Source organism: Lipotes vexillifer, unplaced genomic scaffold (genome assembly GCF_000442215.2).
Source record: "Lipotes vexillifer unplaced genomic scaffold, Lipotes_vexillifer_v1.1 scaffold195, whole genome shotgun sequence".
NCBI lineage: Eukaryota > Metazoa > Chordata > Mammalia > Artiodactyla > Lipotidae > Lipotes > Lipotes vexillifer.
In genome coordinates this window covers 1,626,926-1,648,268 of record NW_006799532.1, presented here as the reverse complement: position 1 = coordinate 1,648,268, position 21,343 = coordinate 1,626,926, and the positions used below count along the sequence as shown (strand labels likewise).

At 37.0% G+C, this 21,343-nt stretch overlaps 1 protein-coding gene across 1 annotated transcript in view; it reads left to right on the top strand.

The window, feature by feature from the left end:
• DCC (DCC netrin 1 receptor) overlaps positions 1–21,343 on the top strand; it is a 1,189,680-nt gene that overhangs the window by 522,521 nt on the left and 645,816 nt on the right. The window contains 1 exon segment of the mRNA XM_007471661.1: positions 12,939–13,223. Coding sequence (XP_007471723.1) covers positions 12,939–13,223 — 285 coding nt within the window.

The window sequence follows — 21,343 nt, the reverse complement described above, 5'->3', positions numbered from 1 at the left end:
CGCGGGCCTCTCACTGTTGTGGACTCTCCTGTTGCGGAGCACAGGCTCCGGACACGCAGGCTCAGCAGCCATGGCTCACGGGCCCAGCCGCTCCGCGGCATATGGGATCTTCCCGGACCAGGGCACGAACCTGTGTCCCCTGCATCGGTAGGCAGACTCTCAACCACTGCGCCACCAGGGAAGCCCCAGGGCTTATTCTTGATCCATCCCTTTCCCTCACAACCCACACTCAACCTTCAACAGGTCCTATGATTATGCCTCAGAATATATCCAGCATCTCTCTTTTTCTCTATTCTCTGTTATCTCACTTTCCCAAGCTGTGGAACAGAGCATTGTGCACCTGTTATCAATCCCAGGGGAGGATTCCAGACACTTCTGTCCACTGTGTCTTGGTATCAGAATTGCCAAGGAAAACAACACGGCCAAGCACTGGCTGGAACAATGCTTTATTCACATAGAAAAAACAGAGCACGTTCAGCTCCAGTAGTGGGCAGTGTTCCCCCATGGTCAGAGTGTTCCCCACAAAGCTGATGCTGGGCAATCAGTCTACCTGCACCCCTCTGCACCACAGTAGAAAAAACCCAGAACCCTGCTGTGGAGTTTGAAATACTGAAGATGGGGGATGTGCCTGAGGGTCCTAATCAGAACAAAGGAACATTCATTCAGTAAGAAATGGAAAGATATCCTCACCCAAGGTGATAGGCCAGCACAGGCTATGTGAGCTTTTTATTTCTTGGTAAGGAAGTGTTCCAGGCCCAGCGGGGGGAGTCAAAAGAAGGCTAGCATGACACTGCCTTTCCCAAAACAGACCCAGTTTTCTTTCACTTCAACTACTGTTAAGTTTGTAAGATTCCTGCTTTCAGTCTTGCCTTCACCTCTGACCTACCCCCACTAACTATCCTCTACATAGCAACAAGAATGGTCTTCAAAAAATGTATATCCAGTCATGTAATTTCCGTGATCAAAATTCCTTAATAACTTCTCAATGTAACTGAAATGAAATACAAACTTACCAAGATGGTATAAGGTGTCTGAATTATCTGTATTATATGACATATCCAGTCTAATCTTTTGCTATGCTCCTTTTTACCCAGTGCTCTTCAAAGCTCATTTTCTACTTATTGAACCATGCTTTTTAAGGAATACTTCTTTTTATATTCAAAGATCATGAGATCAGGAAAGATCATAAACAAGCTTGGAAGTAATGGTATTCCTGGTTCTATAAAAAGTGTGTAAGTACTCTCATACTTGAGACTAATGCTATGCTGAAGGAGTATTTTCCTTCCTACCACACATACCTGTACCCCATGCCTGGTCCCTTAGGAGCAGGGAAGAAAATCTCTCTCTGACTGCCCACGCATGCCCTTTTCCCACCTTATTCTCAGTCCAAGTATCAGATGATGCAACTGGGCCCATGAAAATGACTCTACAACTGAAAGATTTCCAGGAAGGATGATTTACTATTCTCTAATTTACTGACATTCTTCTATAGCCAGATGATTGCTGGGGGTTAGGTGTACAGAAAGATATGTTGCAATAAATACTTCGGATTCTTGTGGTGGATATTGATTCAGGTGAGTGTGAGACAAATCCCAAAGCATGAATTTGGGCATCAGACATTTTTTTTTTTTTTTCATTTGAACAGTTCATTCTATCAGGGATATTTTGTTTCCTGGGTCAAGCTACAAAATTTTGGTAATTCTTTAAAAAGTTTGATTTCCTCAGGGTCTTAGTAGAGAAGGTGGAAAATCATACACATTCAGCAATGAAGCAGACATATTTTGACTTTCCATTTTCATTGTACAAATGCACAGCATGCAAATGTGTTTCATTAGCTCCAATTTTCTCCCAGTAGGTACTTCCAAATCAAAATTTAAATTATATGAATTTACCAGAAGTTTTTAATCAAAACGATTATTTCTGCTGGGGTTCCTCGATTCTTATGTTACAGATGGATTTTGTGGGGAGAAAAAATAATACTGGTGGAAAAAAAAAAGAAAAAAATAGTACTGGAATTATGAGAGAAAAAATTGAATCTTTTGATGTATTTGATGTGAATCTTAGCTGTTATCAGTAGCTAAGCTTTAATTAATTATATACTGAAATAGAAGTATTGAGCTGAAAGTACTCTCTCCTCTGCCTCCTTTTATTGAAAACTTGTTCCATTTAGGTTTCTCCTTTCTTTGGTCTGTGTCTACAGGTTTTGAATATAGGATTCAGTCACATATTTTTGACAGGAAAAACATCATTCATATTGAAAGGAGGGTGATCCTATCTAACAAACTGAGAGTGAAAAATGTTGCCAGGGAACTTCAGTAGGGCACTTTACAGCCACGTAGAGACTATATATTATACATTATATAGTGCCTAATATGTATTCAATCAAAGCTACTGGTAATAAGAAAAATAAACATCTGGGTTAATAGATTAACAGCTAGAAGATCATTTAATCCTTCGGATAATGTGCTCAATTAAAAGTTTGAAACAGTTATAACCTGATGGATTCTTGTTTCAGTGACCTTTGAAACTCATTGGATAATCTCTTGCTAAGTTTTTCTGCTTATGGGCTCCCCTTTTTTGGGGCTTTGCCATGTTTCACTCAAGAAATATGATGAATATGAATCTTACACTCCTCCTCTAGGTTTCCAAAATCCAGAAAAGCCCTTTGACAAAAGCTAGCATTGATCGTTCAAAATTATATTTCTCAGGCAATTAGGATGATGCCTGCCACATATGAGGTGCCCAATAAATGTTGACTGATTGTATTAGTTTGGGTTCTCCAGAGAAACTCACATGATTATGGAAGCTGAGAAGTCCTCCTGCATTTGGCAAGCTGGAGACCTGGTAAAGCAGACGATGTAAACTCCAGTTTGAGTCCCAGTCTGAAGGCATGAGAAACCCGATGTCCCAGCTCAAAGAAAGGCAGAGAGTATGAATCCTCTCTTACTCCACCTTTTTGTTCTATTCAGGCCTTTGATGGATTGGATAAGCCCTACCCACACTGGGGAGGACAGTCTGCTTTGCTCAGTGTACTGATGTAAATGTTAATCTCATCCAGAAACACCCTCACAGATACATCCAGAATAATGTTTAACCAAAAATCTTAGCACCCCATGGCCTACTTAAATCCACAAATAAAATTAGCCACAACATTGACTGACTGAATAAATGAATGAAAGCATACTTTGGAAATTCCCTTAAGATCATAATCAGTGCTGGTAGGGTTTTGTGGCAGGGTTATCAGGAGAACATAGATAAAGTAGGGAAGGGCTGGTGACAGTTATATGATGTAAAACAAAATATCGTACAACTTTTAAGAGCTTGCTTTTCTGTTATTTGGATGATTTGCCTGCCTTGAGTTAAGCACAGTTTACAAGTAGGCCTAACAGATATTAGCCACATTCATAATCAACTTTCATGAATGTTGTGACCGTTTGTTAGCCATGCATAATGCGATTTAAGCTTGATGGAAAGCCTGAGACTGAATTCTGTAAAACTCTTCATAACTATTGATTATAAAACAATCTCAGGTTTTGTAATAAGAATTTTATCTGCAGAGTAGAGAATGACAATAAAGTTATCGTCAAAACCTGTGGAGGTAAACATCTCTTCATGAAATCGATATACTCTGAATAGTTTTATACAATTCACACTGAATAATACACTAAAAAGAGGGTTAGAATCATTAGCAAAATATCCTTTTGTATATTTTAAGATGTGCTTGTTTTAGAAAAAAAAATAGAAAAATAACTTTCTCCCTTTAAAAAATATTTATTAACATAATTTTATATGGTCATATAATGTTAAGTGCAGTGGATATACCATAATTTGCTTAAGAAATCACCAATTGTACAATTAGCCCAGTTTCTATTGTTCACTATTTTCTTTTTTATTTATTTGGGGGGGATTCATTTATTTACTTTTTCTATTTTTCACTATTTTAAATAATGCTGTACTGAATAATTGTGTGTTTGTGTGTGTATATATGTATGTATGTATATATATAACCTTTTTCTTCCTATATTTGTGGAAAGAGTCCTAGAAGTGGAGTTCTTGGGTTAAATTATTATGATGCACGTTGACAAATCACTTTTCAAAGGTAGCATATCAACTCATGCTTTCAGACTTACTGTTCATAATTTTTTGAAATCATTGCAACCTTAATAGGCTAAAGTGCTATATTACTTTCAGTTTTTGATTACTAATGAGCATTTTTCTACATTAGAAGTTTGTCCTTCAAAGAATTCCTATAGAAAATCTTATAGTAAAGTAAAACAAGCGAACAAACAACTCTTGTTTGGTCTGCATTATGAGAATGAGTTTCCATTTGGCTTAATACATATATACAGGTAAAAGGCTAGTTTCAGTCATCAAAGAGATGATGATACAGGTAGGAGAAAATGTAGCTGCCACTGTACAGGGGATGCCATCTAGCTCTTCCTTGAAGTAGGATTCTATTCTAACCTTCACGTACAATAATGGCATTGATGTTCAATATAATTTGATTAGATTTTATGAAGAATCTCTCTCCAGGAAGACAATACCATTTGAGTTTGAGGAAGAGGTGGTAAAGCTCACTTCATTATTCAATCTTGTGCTGGGAAATATATGTTGTATAATAGCTCAGAAGGATGAAAAAAAAAGCTTTTAACATGCTACCCAGAAAAATGTTTCCAAAATCTGCCTCTGTTTGACCCTGGCGTTAACAAAAGACATGGATGGGCCAAGCCAAATCATTCTTGACTGATTGCAGATAATGAAGTCAAGAGATGCCAACAGAGTTTTGTTAGTTACGTGGGTGTAGTTCATACCTGAAAACAATCTCCGGGGGAAGGTTAGGTGGGGCCTGAAATCCAGCTCTGGATTTGCTAGCCAATCCCATGGGGTACCTTTTTAAACTCATCCCTTCAAAGATGGCACCCTTTTCCAATTCTTATAAAGGTATCACGTTGGCTACCAGAGGCCATAAGGATGTTATTAAGAAGGATGACTTGGAGAATCCCGAATTGCTGCTCCATAGATTTGAAGGCCAAGAACCTAGCAAGGCTACTTGATGAGATTAGGGATAGATCTGCATTCACACTGGCACTTGATCACTCACAGCAGTCCCAAAGTGACCACTTGGTTCTAAGTCTTGTGTCTAGTCAAGTTTTCAGAGATCTGGGAAAATACCAGCCCTTTAGAGTATTTATATTGAACAAACCCCAAGCGTGATTCTGAAAGAGACTTCTTTGATGACGTTTCTCATTGACTATGTTTTGCCAAGGAAATGAGTTCATTATGTGCTGCTAATCGTGCAGAGCTGGACAGACAAACTGACTGTGTAATTTGCCTACAGTTTTCTTTCCCTTTCACACTTCTTCTGTTACATCCTTCTGAGTTCAACTAATTGGCCACATGGATGTTTCTTATAAGATCGCACACTGAAGGAGTGTGGCCGGTACCCGACAGACACACTTCCTAGACTTGTTTTGCAATGCCATATTCCAGCCATGGCTCTTTAGCCAACTACCTAGGAGTCTGTAATTTCACCAGTGAAAATGAAGTTGCTAAAACAAAAACAAAAACCTGGGGGAAAACATAAGGAGGGAAATGATAACTCTCAGAGGGACATACGGAAATATGCTTATAACATATTCTAAGAACCCTTTATTGGTCTTCTGGCTTCTGAAAAGCAAGCAGATCTAGAAAACTTCTCTTTGGATTATGTCTATTCTCTTCCCCTGAGCTAATTTGAAAATTAAAAGGGGGCAAACAAGGTCTGGCTTTGAAAGGAGGTGGCTGTGAGGCTTTAATTTGGAGCAAACAAAGCATTTACTTCAGCTCTTCTCTGGCGGTTACAGGATATTACCACACTGCTGAATATTTAAAAGCAAGAGAGATTTCCAATCCCAAGGTCTGTCCCCCAATTGATATGTCTGTTTTTATTAAATGAACTTTAATTACTTAATAATTAGACCTTCCATAGGAGGAGATGTGGACCCTGATAGTCTGCCAAAGAGGCCGGAGGGCAAATCAGAAGAGTGTGCCATTTTGAGATTCAAATTTAAAAGAAGGAACAGGCCCAGTCTGAGGGTGTTGTGGGTGGAAGAGAGGCCTCCCAGGAGGCGAGCCCTGGCATAAACCTGGAATATGCTTTATTTCCACTTTTGCTTCAAAAGCAAAGTAGCTTAGAATTAAATGAACAGGAGTGCATGTCTAAGCAATCCAAACTTTCTGACTATCTGGATCTGAATGAAAGATTTCGCCTACTCTATGTGATGCGTGTGTGCATGGGTAGAAGACCGCGGAGAGACTATTGTTCTCATTATTTTAATTCTCAGAGCGTAACACTTTGACGTCCCTGCAGATTTAGCAGCTCTGCCTTCATTGCCATGGTGATTTTCTACCTCATTTTTCTTAGCATCACAAAGGAAAAGCCCAAATGAAAAATGTTTGCTGCTTTGCTGTTAACATTGCTACTGCCCTGGTGACAGCCAACAGTTTGGTTGTGCCTAGCTCCTGAAAAAAATCTGTATTGGCCAGAGCCTGATTGATGGCTGGAGCCATTGCCCTGCCTGTCCCAGCTGGGTGGGGGCTGGTCCTGAGACCACTGTTAACTTTGTTTCCGGGGACAGTGATTTGAAGGAAGACGGGGAAATCTCATTCGAAATATCACTGTTTCACAATTTAAACTTACAGGCCTTAGATAAAATTTTCATGGATGCGCTAGACATCGCTCCCCGCCGCCCCCTCACAATCTTTTCAAATGAAAGGCTGTTTGGGTTGACTTTGTATGCTTATTAGGCTCAGCTCTTTTTCACTTTCCCTGAATAAATCCTTGTTTTCTCCCTCTCTTTACGCTCTTCTTCCTAGACTTCCCAGTGTATAAGAGCCTGGGATATTCGCCTAAACTAATTATCTGACCAATCATACATACTTTCTCATTAGACATATATTTGGTGGACGATTATACGCCATGCATTGTGCTAAGTGCTCAGAGTACAGAATAAAATAGAACCAGCTCTGCTTTTGTGGAATTTACAGATTAGCTGGGAAGATGGCTATTAAATGAACTCCACAGTTAATAAGTTATAATTGAAGTAAATGTTGCAAAGGGGACATACAGGAATAATTGGTTCTATCTCGATTTGGGGGAGGCCCCTCTGAGGAAGTGAGAATTCTGATACTGTGTCGGTACTATGAAATCCCAGGTAATTAAGCACCTGATAGTATAGTGAGTAAAAGTTCTAGAAAAGAATTGTAGTTATGGCTGTTTATCAGGCCTTGAGTAACACTTGACAAAGTAACCTATATAAATAGACACTTAATGAATGCTTTTAGTATAAAAATTAGTGTTAGAGAAATAGGAAGTCTCCTTTACAAAAATCGAAATAAACAGGGTGAGACCCATTTCTCCTCGGTACTCTCATAATGGCTGTATATCTCTTGCTAACAACATTTAATGCTTATTATACAACTGTAATTAGGATAGTTAACACCAATAAAATTTCTGATGCTGAAGCCCAGGCACTTTTACTATTAGTAGTTTATAAAAGTTAAAAGTTATAAGTGTCTATGTTTATCATTTCTGGGACAGGGGATAAAATGGAGTTCCCATATATGTGTGCCTGATCTTTCCATATGTAAAACAACGTGTTCTTTCCTTATTATGGTTCCTGAACTGACCCCGCACTAATAGGTGCTGGTCTTTGTTAATGTACAGAGGTGCGAGTGATGTGTAAACCTGTCAGTTAGCTGGGATGAGACACTTCCAACAAGTCCAGCTGTCTTAGAATCCTGGGCCAGGCTAGGTGTGAAGGTAGGAACCTTGAGTATAATTCATTCTGGGAAACAGACTTTCCCCGAGGCTAATAATGAAAGGCCTCCATGGAAACAACCAAGCATAGGTTTGTGTGCTATTTTTAATTGCACAATACTTTAGGCTGAAGTTTGTCTGTAAAAATTCAGTCTGGGGCAGAATATACTTACTAAACAGAGTTTTCTAGTATTTTGCTGATACTTGGGGGTTGAAGAGACAGAAAGTACTGTTACATTAAACAAAAAACTCCTTTGGGGACATTTTCACTTAGATTTGGGGAAATAGGGTATTTTAAGAAGTATCATTCAGGACAAAACCTTTTTTTAAACCATCATACATAATGTAAACATTTGAATGAGTTTCATTCCCTCTCCAGTTCCATCTATAAAGTGGAAACAGTAATACTTGAAGAGCTGTTGTTAGTATTAAAGGAGTTAATTTGTAAAGGAGCTTAGAATAGTGTCAGTGATAAAACTCAGGTCGCCTGTGTCATGGGTCTGGATCCAGCAGCTCTCCAAGGAATCACATTGCATGGGGGTTGAATTGATGTTGTCATATATAAAACCCTGAGACTCAACCTTGAGGGTTGATTTAGGGTTTTCTGTTTGTTCTTTGGGTTTTTCGTTTCATTTTGTTTTGGTACCATTTCTCTGTTTACCAACTGATATCAAATGGAGGCAAGGAGCAGCAATTAAAAAAACAAACCAAAAAACCCCCTGTCTGTTCTTGTCCAAAAGTGGGACATTCCCAAGGAGAAGAGAAAGGTTCCACTTGGTTCCTAAAATCACCAAAAGCCCCATCCTAGAATTCAGTCCAGTTGGTTGATGCCAAGGGAAAAAGGCATCTTTTTTTTTTTTTCGGTACGTGGGCCTCTCACTGCTGTGGCCTCTCCCGTTTTGGAGCACAGGCTCCGGACGCGCAGGCTCAGCGGCCATGGCTCACGGGCCCAGCCGCTCCACTGCATGTGGGATCTTCCCGGACCGGGGCACGAACCGGTGTCCCCTGCATCGGCAGGCGGACTCCCAACCACTGCACCACCAGGGAAACCCAAAAAGGCATCTTTTTAATGGATAGAGATGATCAGTCGCTGTTTATGGTTTTATGGTGGCCTTGAACATCTGTATTCTGTAAAAAAAAAAAAAAAAAAAAAAAGGCCAAGATCTGGCTAAATGATGAAAAAGAGAAGTGACCCCCCAGGTAATCTGGCACCCAGGTGTGTTATTCACCATCCTAAACTGCCACAGAATATGTTAGAAAGTGATACACCAACACTCAAATGCAGTTATCAAAATTTTCATGCTTGTAATAGTCTACTTAGACATGGAACCTCAGTAAATATGTGTGTTTTTTTTTCTTTCAGTAGATATTTGATATATTCTGTGGACTGAAAAAGCACATATACAAACATGTAAACACTTGTCAGCCTTTTATTTATACAGTCAACTGTGTCATTCTATCTTAAGTTATAAGTTCTGTGAAAATTCAAAAGATTAAGAGATGATTTCTGGTAAGTAAGACTAAGGAAAAGAGGATTTTTTTGACTTAGTACTTTAAGAATTATGACAGATTTGATAGGTAGATATTAGGGGAGAAGGTATACTTCTTAAGAGGAAATTTCATGAGAAATACAATCAAGAGGGAGCCAGGTATAGACCTGTTCAGTAAATCCAAGAATTCTTTCGTAGGAGTTGTGGAAGATGAGCCTGGAAGAAACACTGTATTAGATTCTTGGGTACCAGGATTTACGGTATGAGACAATATTAGAAAATGGAATGTTAGAGTTTCTTGAGTGAAAAAAAAACAAAAAACTTTGGTGATTTAGAAACGCTCCTCTTTTGACTATGTTTAGAATGGATTTAGGTAAGAAAAGAGTAGTGATAGGAATACCATTCGTGTTATGATTACAGTCTGTCAAATGTGATCTAATGAGTTGAACCAGGCTTTTTCCATGAACAGGCTCTTGATGAGCAGGTAGCTATTTTTCATGAAGATCTAGTTAAAATTATACCTGTATCTTTGTATTGCATTAGAGCCTTAAATGACTCTTATGAAAACACTGTATTTCGTTCTTATGAGTTACAGTGAGTTTAACATTCATAAGTAGGTGCTCATACTCTGCCTTGAAAATATAGTACTAAGTTGATAGCCTATAACTTCTTCTTTTAATACTGTTGCTGGTTTGTTGCACGACCATGAGATAAGAGTGCTCAAAGATGGCACAATACTGGAAGCATTAATTCAAGCCGTATAGAACCTCGTAAACCTAGAATTTCTTTTTGATGCTTGGGGTTTCCTTTGTAGAGACACAAAGAAAAAGCTACAAATCATGTTTATAATTTCTCACTATATCAAATAATCAACTATTTGAAGTTTTCAAACACTGTGTCATTAAATTTTAAGAGGTAATTCCAACCCCCTGTTTATTAAGATCTAAAATAACCATAGTGATTAAGCATGTGGAACAAGAGCCAACTCCATTAAGCCCAATTATATAAATATATAATCTCATGCCTCATCTGTGATTCTTCCAGCTAGATGAAGTTTATATAAAGGAACCAACTGTTGAGTATCATTTTGACTTACTCTTTCATTTTATGTTTTATTCTGTGCTCTAGAACTCTTTAGGTGAATTTTGTGAATACCACAGACATTCAGATGTAAAATACATATTTAGAATTTTATCCAGTGTATGTAACTTGTACAGGACCATATATCTGAATATATAGAAGTATCCAGATGTTTTATCAACCTATCAAAAATATTTTATTCTTACCTCCTTTGTGTAAAATGTATAACTTTTATGTGTGGGTAAATTACTCCCAACGGTGTTTCCTTAACTATAAAATAAAATGCTAGGGATGTGAAGACCAAGAAAAAAACCATTAAGGAAACAAGTCAGAAACATATTTGAAAAATATCTTGACGTATGTAACCGTCACAACATCTGGACACTACCCATTGCAGATTTGCCTTGTGTAGTATATATAAACCATTTGCTGTTCAAGTATATGCTTTAAATCCATACCAAAGCCAATCAGTAGTAGATTAATGTGGCTTCTTTTGAATACACTCAAGATTATACGCTACAAACAGCCTGGAAATTGGACTTTGAACAATGAGCTAGGGCACAAGTTAATGGATTCCTTTTGGTCTTCATTCGGTGGTGGATCCAGCATAGTTATAGATTACTTCCAGTTAACTAAATGAGAAGAATAAAAGTAGGCATGTGGTTTGCTCCCACTGTAGACACATCTGTACTGTTGAGACAGATAGCTCCATGGATCTAGATTCCAGATGAGTAATTTTAATACCTAAGTGTAGGATATATTTCCATTGATAAATTAACATATGCATCAAAATTCATATTTCTCTATGGTCTAGAATCAATTGTCCTTGCTAAACCATGATGCCACATCTCCGGGTCTGTAGGTCTGTTTATGAGTGTGGCGGTAGTGAGTGGTAGACCATCTTTGGCAACTTAAATCTATTCCGTATGTGATACTGATGTAATTTCCTTTTTCATAGATTCAGTTACCCTGTGGCTCAAAAGACTAATCCCTGAAAGGGACATGAAATGCTACCTTAGCCTAGGGTATGAGACTTGTCTACAGCATTTCTGATTGTCTCTTATATTAAATTATGATGTTTTAACCTAGGTCATTTTGCCTTTGCCCTTTCCACTCCAGCAAAATTTTTATCAGATTATAGGGAAAGTTAGGTTTGTGAGAATTAATGGACCCCAAATAAACCTAACAGTAGTTAAAACTAAACACATTAGAATTTGTTATTGACTAAATATTGGTAGAAAGTTTCTTGACAAAATTTAAACTGAGACCTAGGAAACTTTGACCTACTTATAATAGATCTATAAAATAAAAATCGCAGTAATGCAAATATGATCAGAAAAACTTGACATGAAACCCAAACTGATGAATGAATCAAATTTTATTGTGAAATGCACATACAGGGAAACCAAATCCAGTAAAATTAAGATATTGGAATATAACTGTGATGAATAGAACACAAATCAAGAAATTAAAATTAGTTAATTGGATTAACTTTAGAAAGTAAAATTGCCAATGATCCATCAATGGTGACATAATTCATTCAAATACGTTTGTTTGTAATCACAAAAAATGTTTTCACGGTCAAAGAACGAGGGTCACAAATATCCATCTGTTCGTAAAAGGGGGTCCAAGAGGGCAGGCTCCAAATATCTTCTACCCTCTTCTCATATACAGCATCATGATGGAGGAGGCTTCTCTCTCACCATCCTTCATGCTCAGTGATAGCCAGTTTATTTATTCGTTTGTCTTTTCATTTTCTCCTACCTTTGCCTAATCATCCATATGGATGCATCTTTTTTACATGTTATTTCAAATGAACATCATAGTAGTTGTATTTGTTGAATTCACTACTATCCCATTTTATAGCCCAAAGAAATGAAATGAAACAAGTTACCAAAGGACTCACACAGAGTAGGTGGCCCAGCCAGACTAGAAACACAAACTAGTCTAATTCCAACTTAAGCATTTTTTCATTTCACCACAGCTATAACTGGCAAATACTGATGATCATTTACCTTAAGGAGTCAGCCCATGAAAGATTGTTCTTTTTTACTGTAATTTCAAGACTCATCTTTGTTGAAACTGCGCTGGGTTATGTCATATGGCCAGTCCTTCATAAATCCCCATAACTTCATAGTCCTTTGTCCAAAGTTGGCTAACAGTAAGAGCATAGGATGAGAATTTGGAAGAACCACGTCCCCTTGGCAGGATTACATTGTAGTAACTGTGTGAATGCATGTGGAATTTCACTGCTGTGAACCTCAGTTTCCTCATGCATAAAATTAGGATGATCTTGCCTGCTTTGTTTGTTTTATAAGGCTGTTTTATTACCCAATAAAAACAAAACAGATTCTAGAGGTTAATGGCAACATCTTTATCATTTTTTAGTCACGGAAACTACTGTTGGGCCAGACGTAATGTGGTAAAACGTGAAGAGCAAACGAGATGTATTTTGAGAAGATGCTTTATAGAATACAATTTTCTAAGAAGAATACAGGTGTGATTTTTTATTTGGTGACTATTGTGCCTCCTCTGAAAGATTTACCCTTTGTTCTTTGTGTTTCTCCTAGGACCACTGAGGTTCCTCTCCCAGACAGAATCTGTCACTGCCTTCATGGGCGACACAGTGCTACTCAAGTGTGAAGTCATTGGGGAGCCGATGCCAACCATACACTGGCAGAAAAACCAACAAGACCTGACTCCCATCCTGGGCGACTCCCGCGTGGTGGTCTTGCCCTCTGGAGCCTTGCAGATCAGTAGACTTCAACTGGGAGACATTGGAATCTATCGATGCTTAGCCCGGAATCCAGCCAGCTCAAGAACAGGAAATGAAGCAGAAGTGAGAATCTTATCAGGTATTGCTGATAAGATTAGTGTTCTTTATTCTGTTCAGAATTATATTTTCTAGAGTTGTTTGAGCAATTTTTCCTTTAACACATATTTAGTAGTTGTTTTTAAGTTCTGTATTGTGTATTGCGTTGAGTTGTATATATTTTTCTTCTTTTCTAAATGAACCATTAATAGATGAGGGTATGCCAAAAGCTTTTCTTACCTTTCCATGGTTTATAGTTGAACTTTCTGGTACAACAGAAACAGGTATTTTCCTTATATTTGGCTTCATTCACTCACTCATTCCATTAATAGTTAATGAGTGCTTCTTTGTGCAAAGCCCATTGCTAAGCATTTTTATGTTATTTGATTCTCCTCTGGTAATAGTCTAAGAGGTAGTTATTGTTATCCCCATTTCCAGAGGATGAAGGTGAGGCTTAGCAAGGATAAGAGCCTTCCCCAGCTTCATATTGAACATTCATTTGCTTATCCATTCATACACTCATTTCTGAGAAGCATTGTGCTAAGTACTAGGGATACAGCAATGACTAAGACTGACACAGAGCCTGGCTTATATAGAATTCTGGGTGAACTTGGACATACGAGTAATTACAATAAAGTGTGATCGATATTATGATAAGGAAAATGTTTCTCTCCATCTGTTATCTCCCTTTCTCTTCCCTGGAAAATCTCTGAGACTCTGGCCTCATTTTTCTCTCCTAAATAATCAGAGATCAGAATGGATATTTTCTAAGATCTCTTCCAATAACTGCTACTATCTTACATCTCTGTAATATCTATCAATACTTTCTCATTTAATTTTACTTGTAGGGTTTATTTAGACTCATTTGTGAGAACCACAAAGAAGGCAACACTTGAGTAATTGTAACAGACTCGCTGTCAAAGCACTGGCGTTGGCTCTTGTCTCCACATTCTGTATGTAGTGGTCACAAGTCCTTCTGCTAGGTAGAGGGTAACATCCCCAAGTCATTCCAAATGCAGACTGGCAATGTGATTGAAAGTTTCCAGAGACCTTAATTAGGACATCTCTAAAACTGCTTCTAACCCTTTGGTGTATTCTCTCCTCTGTTAGTCACAGGGATACTGACTTAAATGTGTCAATAACCATCAGCGACACTGTTGCCTTCCATCCTCTAGACAGTGAAAGATGCAAATGCAGCATTTATTCCCAACACGTACATGCATTTATTTACGCATCCATTAGATGCACAAAAATTGTAAATATTTATATTCACATACCCTTAATAATGCATCTGAGTCAATCAGATGCGAAGCCCAGGTAAGCCACGTAGAAAATTGGCAAGAATATGTTTGACTATCTTAATACGACCGAAAAGTCTGTTTTCCAGTGGTATTAAGGGATAAAGTTGGACTAATTAAATATTAAATATGAAATGGAAACATTTGAAAGGCACAGAGATATAATCATCAAATCACCATTTACATTCATTTCTTCAGTTTGCAAAACACATTTGCATTGTAATCCATGGAGATTTATTTAAAGCTAAATTTCATATTGTTAATTTGGCTAAAGTCAAGAATATGTCATTGTACTTTGGAGGTGTGTGGGTATTACTTACCTGAATGAAAACTCGTATTTTTTTTTTAAATCACTACATCTAATGAGAATTGTTCTCAAAGTTCTGTGAATTCAAGTATAAACTTCACAAAGGAGTTACGAGCTAAGGTAATAAACACACACACGTTATTAGCATACTTGATTAATCCTGTATTGTATATTGTTGACCACATAAAGGACCTGTTGGAAGACCATGTTTGTCCCATTTATCCCAGCGTTTGCAAACTGGTTTAGAGGTCAAATTCACAAATGCACAACAAGTACAAAATTGAGTGAGAGAAGATTAAATGATTAGAGATTAAATGAATGAATAAATGCTCAATCCCAGCTTCTTTTAGTTGCCATTTAACGTTTCCTCATTTTTAAAATCGTGCTAATCCTTTCTGAATCAGTTTCCACTTTCTATAAGTACCAGTTTGAGGAAGTCATAACTGCACAGGTATATTACCTTTTCTCTATTGTAACATGTATTTAATAGGGTAAGATAGACACAGTTAAAATAGAAATCCATCATATTATTAACATGACTTAGAAGCATTAAAGTGGTACGTATATGGTTACCACTCTTTAAAAAAAATACATTCTTCCATGGCAATTTACATGTCATGTTGACTGATGAACTTATCTATTTTCCCTTTAGTTTGAAACATAAATGCCAATTTGAAGTTCTGCAACTTTGTTCAACACTTGTTTTTACCACAGTTCATAAAGAGAGTATTTTCATTTGTATGCATATGTGTGGAGAGTTATCCATTTCTAAATAATATGTAATTTGATGCCCTTATTCAAGTTTATGTAGAATACATTTCAGGTTGCCTCTTTTATGTATCAGGTGTCTAATATCACCAAGTAACAGAGACTTATTAAATTCAGATTTTAAGAATCAAATAGTTGTTTCGAAATGCTGTCTTCCAGCAAGGAGTTGCAGTTTTTGCGGTACACGGGCCTCTCCCTGTTGTGGCCTCTCCCATTGTGGAGCACAGGCTCCGGATGCACAGGCCCAGCGGCCATGGCTCATGGGCCCAGCTGCTTCGCGGCATGTGGGATCTTCCCAGACCGGGGCATGAACCCGTGTCCCCTGCATTGGCAGGTGAACTCTCAACCACTGTGCCACCAGGGAAGCCCCCTCAACAAGCTTTTGAGTGAATCTTATGTACCTGTCATCACACAGGTTACTAGGAATACAAAGTTGAAAGATAATGACCCCGCAAACGGTTGTCTAGTGGGTGAAATAGATAAAGCAAGTAGACCGTTCTTTGAAAGGAGAAATACAGAGTGCCATCCCCTTACATAAGAGAGAACTTGAAGAACAAGTCGTAGCTAGGCCAAGAGAAGACTACACCAGGAGGAAAGAACCGCATCGGCAAAACACAGAGAAAACTAGAGGTAAAAGTTTTTCAGAGGAACTGCACACATTCAGAGGAACTGCATGCACTCTTTTTAACTGGGTCATAGGGCATAGGAAGTGTTGAAGGAGGAGAAATTGGAAGCAAGGACGATAAACTGAAGGAAGAAAGATAAGGTAGAATGTACAGCATTAATTCTGGAGAGAAATGATCAAAAGCTGCTACTAAAGTGGTATCAGAAAGGATTCAGAAATGAAGATGGGTGGGGAGATATTAAGGACAGGTCTTGGAGACATATCAGATGTGCCTCAAGAGGGAGGGGATGGAGTCCACCCTCAGATGAAGCTATGTAGTGGCACTTTTCCTGAGATTAGGAGCAGGGTAGTGGCGTTATTGTACTCAAATTAAATTACAAATTTTTTAAAGAGATTTTTCTCATAACATTGTATATTTTCGAGATTAAATGAATAATTATTTGTTTCTTTAAAATGTAGAAAAATTGGTAACTAATTTGTTGATTAATGTTTGAAGACAAAATTATGGGGAATTATATATTTTTAACAGAGGAAGTTACTATTAAATTATTGTAAAGGATTTTTTTTTTGAAATATTGATTACAAAACACGAAGAGTTGAGGTGGTTTAAGATGTCTCATTGTCTGTGATGGAGAATGTAGCAGGGATTGAAACAGCCATAGTGATCGTCAGGTCCGCTTTATTCAGATCTCATCATGTCTGAGTGCCAAACAGTAGACTGAATTGATGAATTATAAATCTGCTTTGGGCACTAGGTTGACTAAAATAACTGGCCCATACACTGGAACTCTGATTTCAGTTTTCTTAATGGCCTAATTGAATTGATCAATTGGTAATTCAATCTGCTGTTCATTTGTTTAACTATAATTAGATGATTCTGGATCATGGATAGACGAACTAAATATCTATGTAATTAGAGACATTGGCTTTTAATGGAATAAGTTGGACTAAAATATATTTTGAGTGATTTTTCTCTATAATATTTATTTTTTATTGGAATAAATTTTAATAGAAACCATCCCCAAAGGCATATTATTTAAAAGGAAAACTGTGTTTTTTTGGTTTTAATAGAGTTTCAGAATATGTTCATCTCTAAGAATTTATTATTAACCAATGGATGCATTAAACTTTTTAGTTTGACTAAATATTACTTGTATTTCAAAGCTAATTACACTTTCCTACCATTTATTTGTATAATTTCTACAGAATAATAATCTGTAGAGGAAAACAAAGAAATATTCTTTGTTTTGAAATTTACCATCGAGCCAGACAGTTAATTCATAGCCATATGACTAATATAAGGCAGGGAATGGTAAATTTATGTAAATATCTCTAGTTCCAAATCAACACAGACAAGGGATGCATCAATTCTAGGTAGAAAATTTGCAAAGTCTTTAGAGAGATTACTTTTGTAGGTCATCAGGAGATAACCATTTGTAGAATGATAACAGCAGGTGATCAATCTGGAGTTAGAAGCTGAACCTGCCTTATGGAGAACCTTGAGTCCCATGTCTAGGAATTTAAACTTGATTCTATTCACTTTATTCGTGATCGGGGATCCTTACAGGTTTTTGAACAATGGATTCAATGGCATAAAACACACTTAGAAAAACAGAAACAGGGAAGTGAAGAGCAAATCACATTACTGTATTACCTGATAGTTTTGTATTGTACTTAATGTTTTTCTCTGCTTTGAAGGATTTTCCCATAGTTTGCTTTCCTTCTTTAGGCTAGTTTTGACTAAAACTATTTCCTATGCCATGCTATAAACAGGACACACTTGGTCTTTCATAGATCCAAGTTGGATAAAATGATTTCTTCTGCTTCTCTCTTATCTGTATTTAGAAAAGAATAAAGTAACAGACCATAGTGCCTTTAAACCATGTGAAGTTTGTGTTTCCTAATAAATATTATATTAGATGTAATCCAGATTGCATGAAGGGGTTAGCATGTGGACTGTCATCTATCATTTCCATGGATTTGGTTCATATTGATCAATTAATTAATATTTTAAATTCCCAGTTTGAATTATTATTATGATAAAAGTGTGAAAAGCATGGAGTCTGATACCAAAGTACAAATCTCAATTTCACCACTTGCAAGTTGTGCAATTAGAGCAAATTACTTAATCTAAATCTTAATTTATTAACCTTGCAAAATGTAGAGTGTAATTTCATACAATTTCATAGGGTGGTTATGAGGCTGCAATTGTTTGGGCCAAGTATAATGCCTAGAATTGCTAAGTCCTTAGTAACTATCATAATTACTTTGGCATCTTAGAAATTCCACTTTTAAAGATTTTGATTCTCATATCAAGATTATTTTTCTTTTATGAAGTTACCTGACTTTGATTCTGGATATCAGAGTATTCATTGACCTAGTGGTAGTTAATTACATGTTTTGTGCTATTTATCCATAGTACTCTTTATTTTCTTCATTTCCTTTTCACATCTGTTAGAAGTCAGAGTATCCTGCAACTATTTCCTCTCTAGTAACTCATGGATACGTGATTTTCACCCTTACCTCTCTGTCAACATCATTTCTTTGGCCATATGAAATATCGCAACAGACACTGGCTTAGAAATGAGTTAACCAATAAATAAGACTTCTTAATATCTTATCTTTGTTAGTCATTGCCGATTCTTTTAATCCTCTAAAATCCTTAGTTTCCTTAGCTGTTTAGAAGTTGGACTAGATCAGCCTTCCCAAATCTCAGTACCGAGGATCTCTTTTATTATTTTATCCACATTCATCCACAATTCTGCCTCTATAATTGCAATGTTTAAGAGTAGAATTTTGCAAGACAAATTCTAATTTTTCAAAACCACGAGGCCATATGCTAAAATACAACAATTAAAGGTCAAAAATCAATCTCATAAAATAGGAGACGTTTACATTTATATTTTTTTAAAAAATTTAAAGTCAGTTTATATTGTTATAGAAAACAGACCAAAAGCAGATTTAATACTTTTTATTGTATAAATTGACTGCCCAGGAAGTGAACTGACCAAGTTCCATGTCATGATTTGCCCCCCTCCCCTCATATGATAACTTTATCCAGTCTTTTTGGGGAGCCTGAGCTGGGCAGAGCACAGAAACCAGTGGACAAGCATGTTATATTATATGAATTAGTTATTGTAAGTTAGGTCTTTTAGCCAATGCAAGATAACTGAGATAACCAGTGTTTCACACAGAGTTGATGAAATCCCATTTAAATGCAACAAAGTCTGATATGTTAGCAAATCTAAGCTGATTTACTGTGGATATGTAAGACAACACGTAGACAACGTCTGTTTGCTTTTTGAATCTGCTAAGAATAAATCTTCATCTCCCAGTGCTATTTTGAGGGTGATCAACAAGGTCCAGGATTCCAAGTTGAAAGTACTTGGAATACTGGGAGATCTATGACATTTTTGTTGCCAAGTCTATCATTCTAATGTCACCAGTGATCTCTCCTTCACCAAATCCACTAGTTTATCTATGTTCATCCTTGACCTTCAGTGAGCTTAGATATTGATTATACTATCTAATCTTAAATTTCATTCCCTCAATGAAATTTTCTATTTCACACAATATGTTTGAGATTGCCATCCACAAGGAGGAATAAACATTTCTTGAAAAGGAGAGAGCTTGTCTTTTCCTGAGTCTACTGGGCTGACATATGGTCAGTTCTGAATTTCCTAGGAATATGACATTAAGCAGCCCTGGGTGGGTGATGGAAGGGTCAGGTAGTCTTCCCTGTTTCATACACAAACAAGAGGGTTTCTCCAGGGGTGTGTGGAAGCAAAACCCATAACCTATGAGTGCAAAAGTCACAAAAATTAATGAAAGAACTGGTAGAACTTTCTTCTTTGGTCCTATTGGACATCAGTTTATTCCTCGAGCATAAAAGAAGACACATTTAGTCAAGAGTTATGGGCACAACTTCATTTATTCAACACTGGCCAAAGAGGAAATATTTTGAATACTTTTGGTTCTTTATCAAAAATGAGAGAATAACAAATCCATTACTTTTCTGGAAAGTTATAAGTGCTGCTTTATGCATTTATATAAATTATGAAGGTTTCTAGGTTCCCTAAACTAACTTTGACACAGCATAATGGCAACATTTGTTTTCTGGGATTCTACTGTCAGCTGTAAAATTAAAAAAAAAAAATCATTCTGTAAAAGAAAAATCACTTCCTTCAGATCTGCTGTAAAATGAAACTGATAGACTCAAAATTTGCCTGTGAGACAGAAGGGATATAACCACATGCCAATGATAGGAATAGACACTCCCTTTCTTCTTCCAAACTCTAACTACAAATAGCAGTATGTGTGTGTACATGGAGAAGGAAAGAGGAAATATGAACAGATGTAGGAGTATTTACAGACAGGGAATGCCATTTTTAGCACTGAATTGGTGTAAACAAGGAAGGAAAGTAATAGAATCCTAGAGCTTCTGAGAAATGCCTCCCTTCTTCCTCTCTGTTCAAAGCTCCTTGGCTTTTGGCCAGATGGAGATTTCGTTTTTTATTAAATAAATTCAGAGTCCTGTGATCCGTGTGGATTAGGCTGGTTTTTAATGAAAGACACTCTAAAAGATTTAGAAGGAGTTTTGTGGAATTTTTGGCTCAGAGCATATATTAGGGTACCTACTTTTGTTTGAAAACACATGGTACCTGCTGAATTTCCTAAAACAGAACTAGATGGGGGATGGCTAAGCAGCCAGCAGGTGGACAGTAGGTTAGCTTGAAACTGAGGATACAGACAGAGGCTCTGTGAAGTTAAATTAATTTGTAACTCTTATGCCTGGGAAGAAATCAAAGAGAATATCCCATTGTAGCCTGCAGTGCCCTTTTATTTCCAATTGGAAAAGTGTTTGATATTCCACTGAGGCAGGAATTTAATAAAGAAAACAAGAGTATACAATGAGGGGAAAAGGTTTTGCATTCAGAAAGCATAAAAATTAAAGGCAAATGCTAGGTAATTTGAGGAAGACAGTAAGTTGTAAAAACCAGTATTTTTTTTTCTTGCTGACACAGATGCCAGTGGTCCATCATTAAATTTCTCTATGCCTCAGTTATTTAGATTCTGCCATGTTAAGTTTAGTGTTGATGTTCCGAAACAATAGTTTAGGAAAATGGCCCCATTAAAAAAAAAAAAAAAAAAAAAAAAAAAAAAGT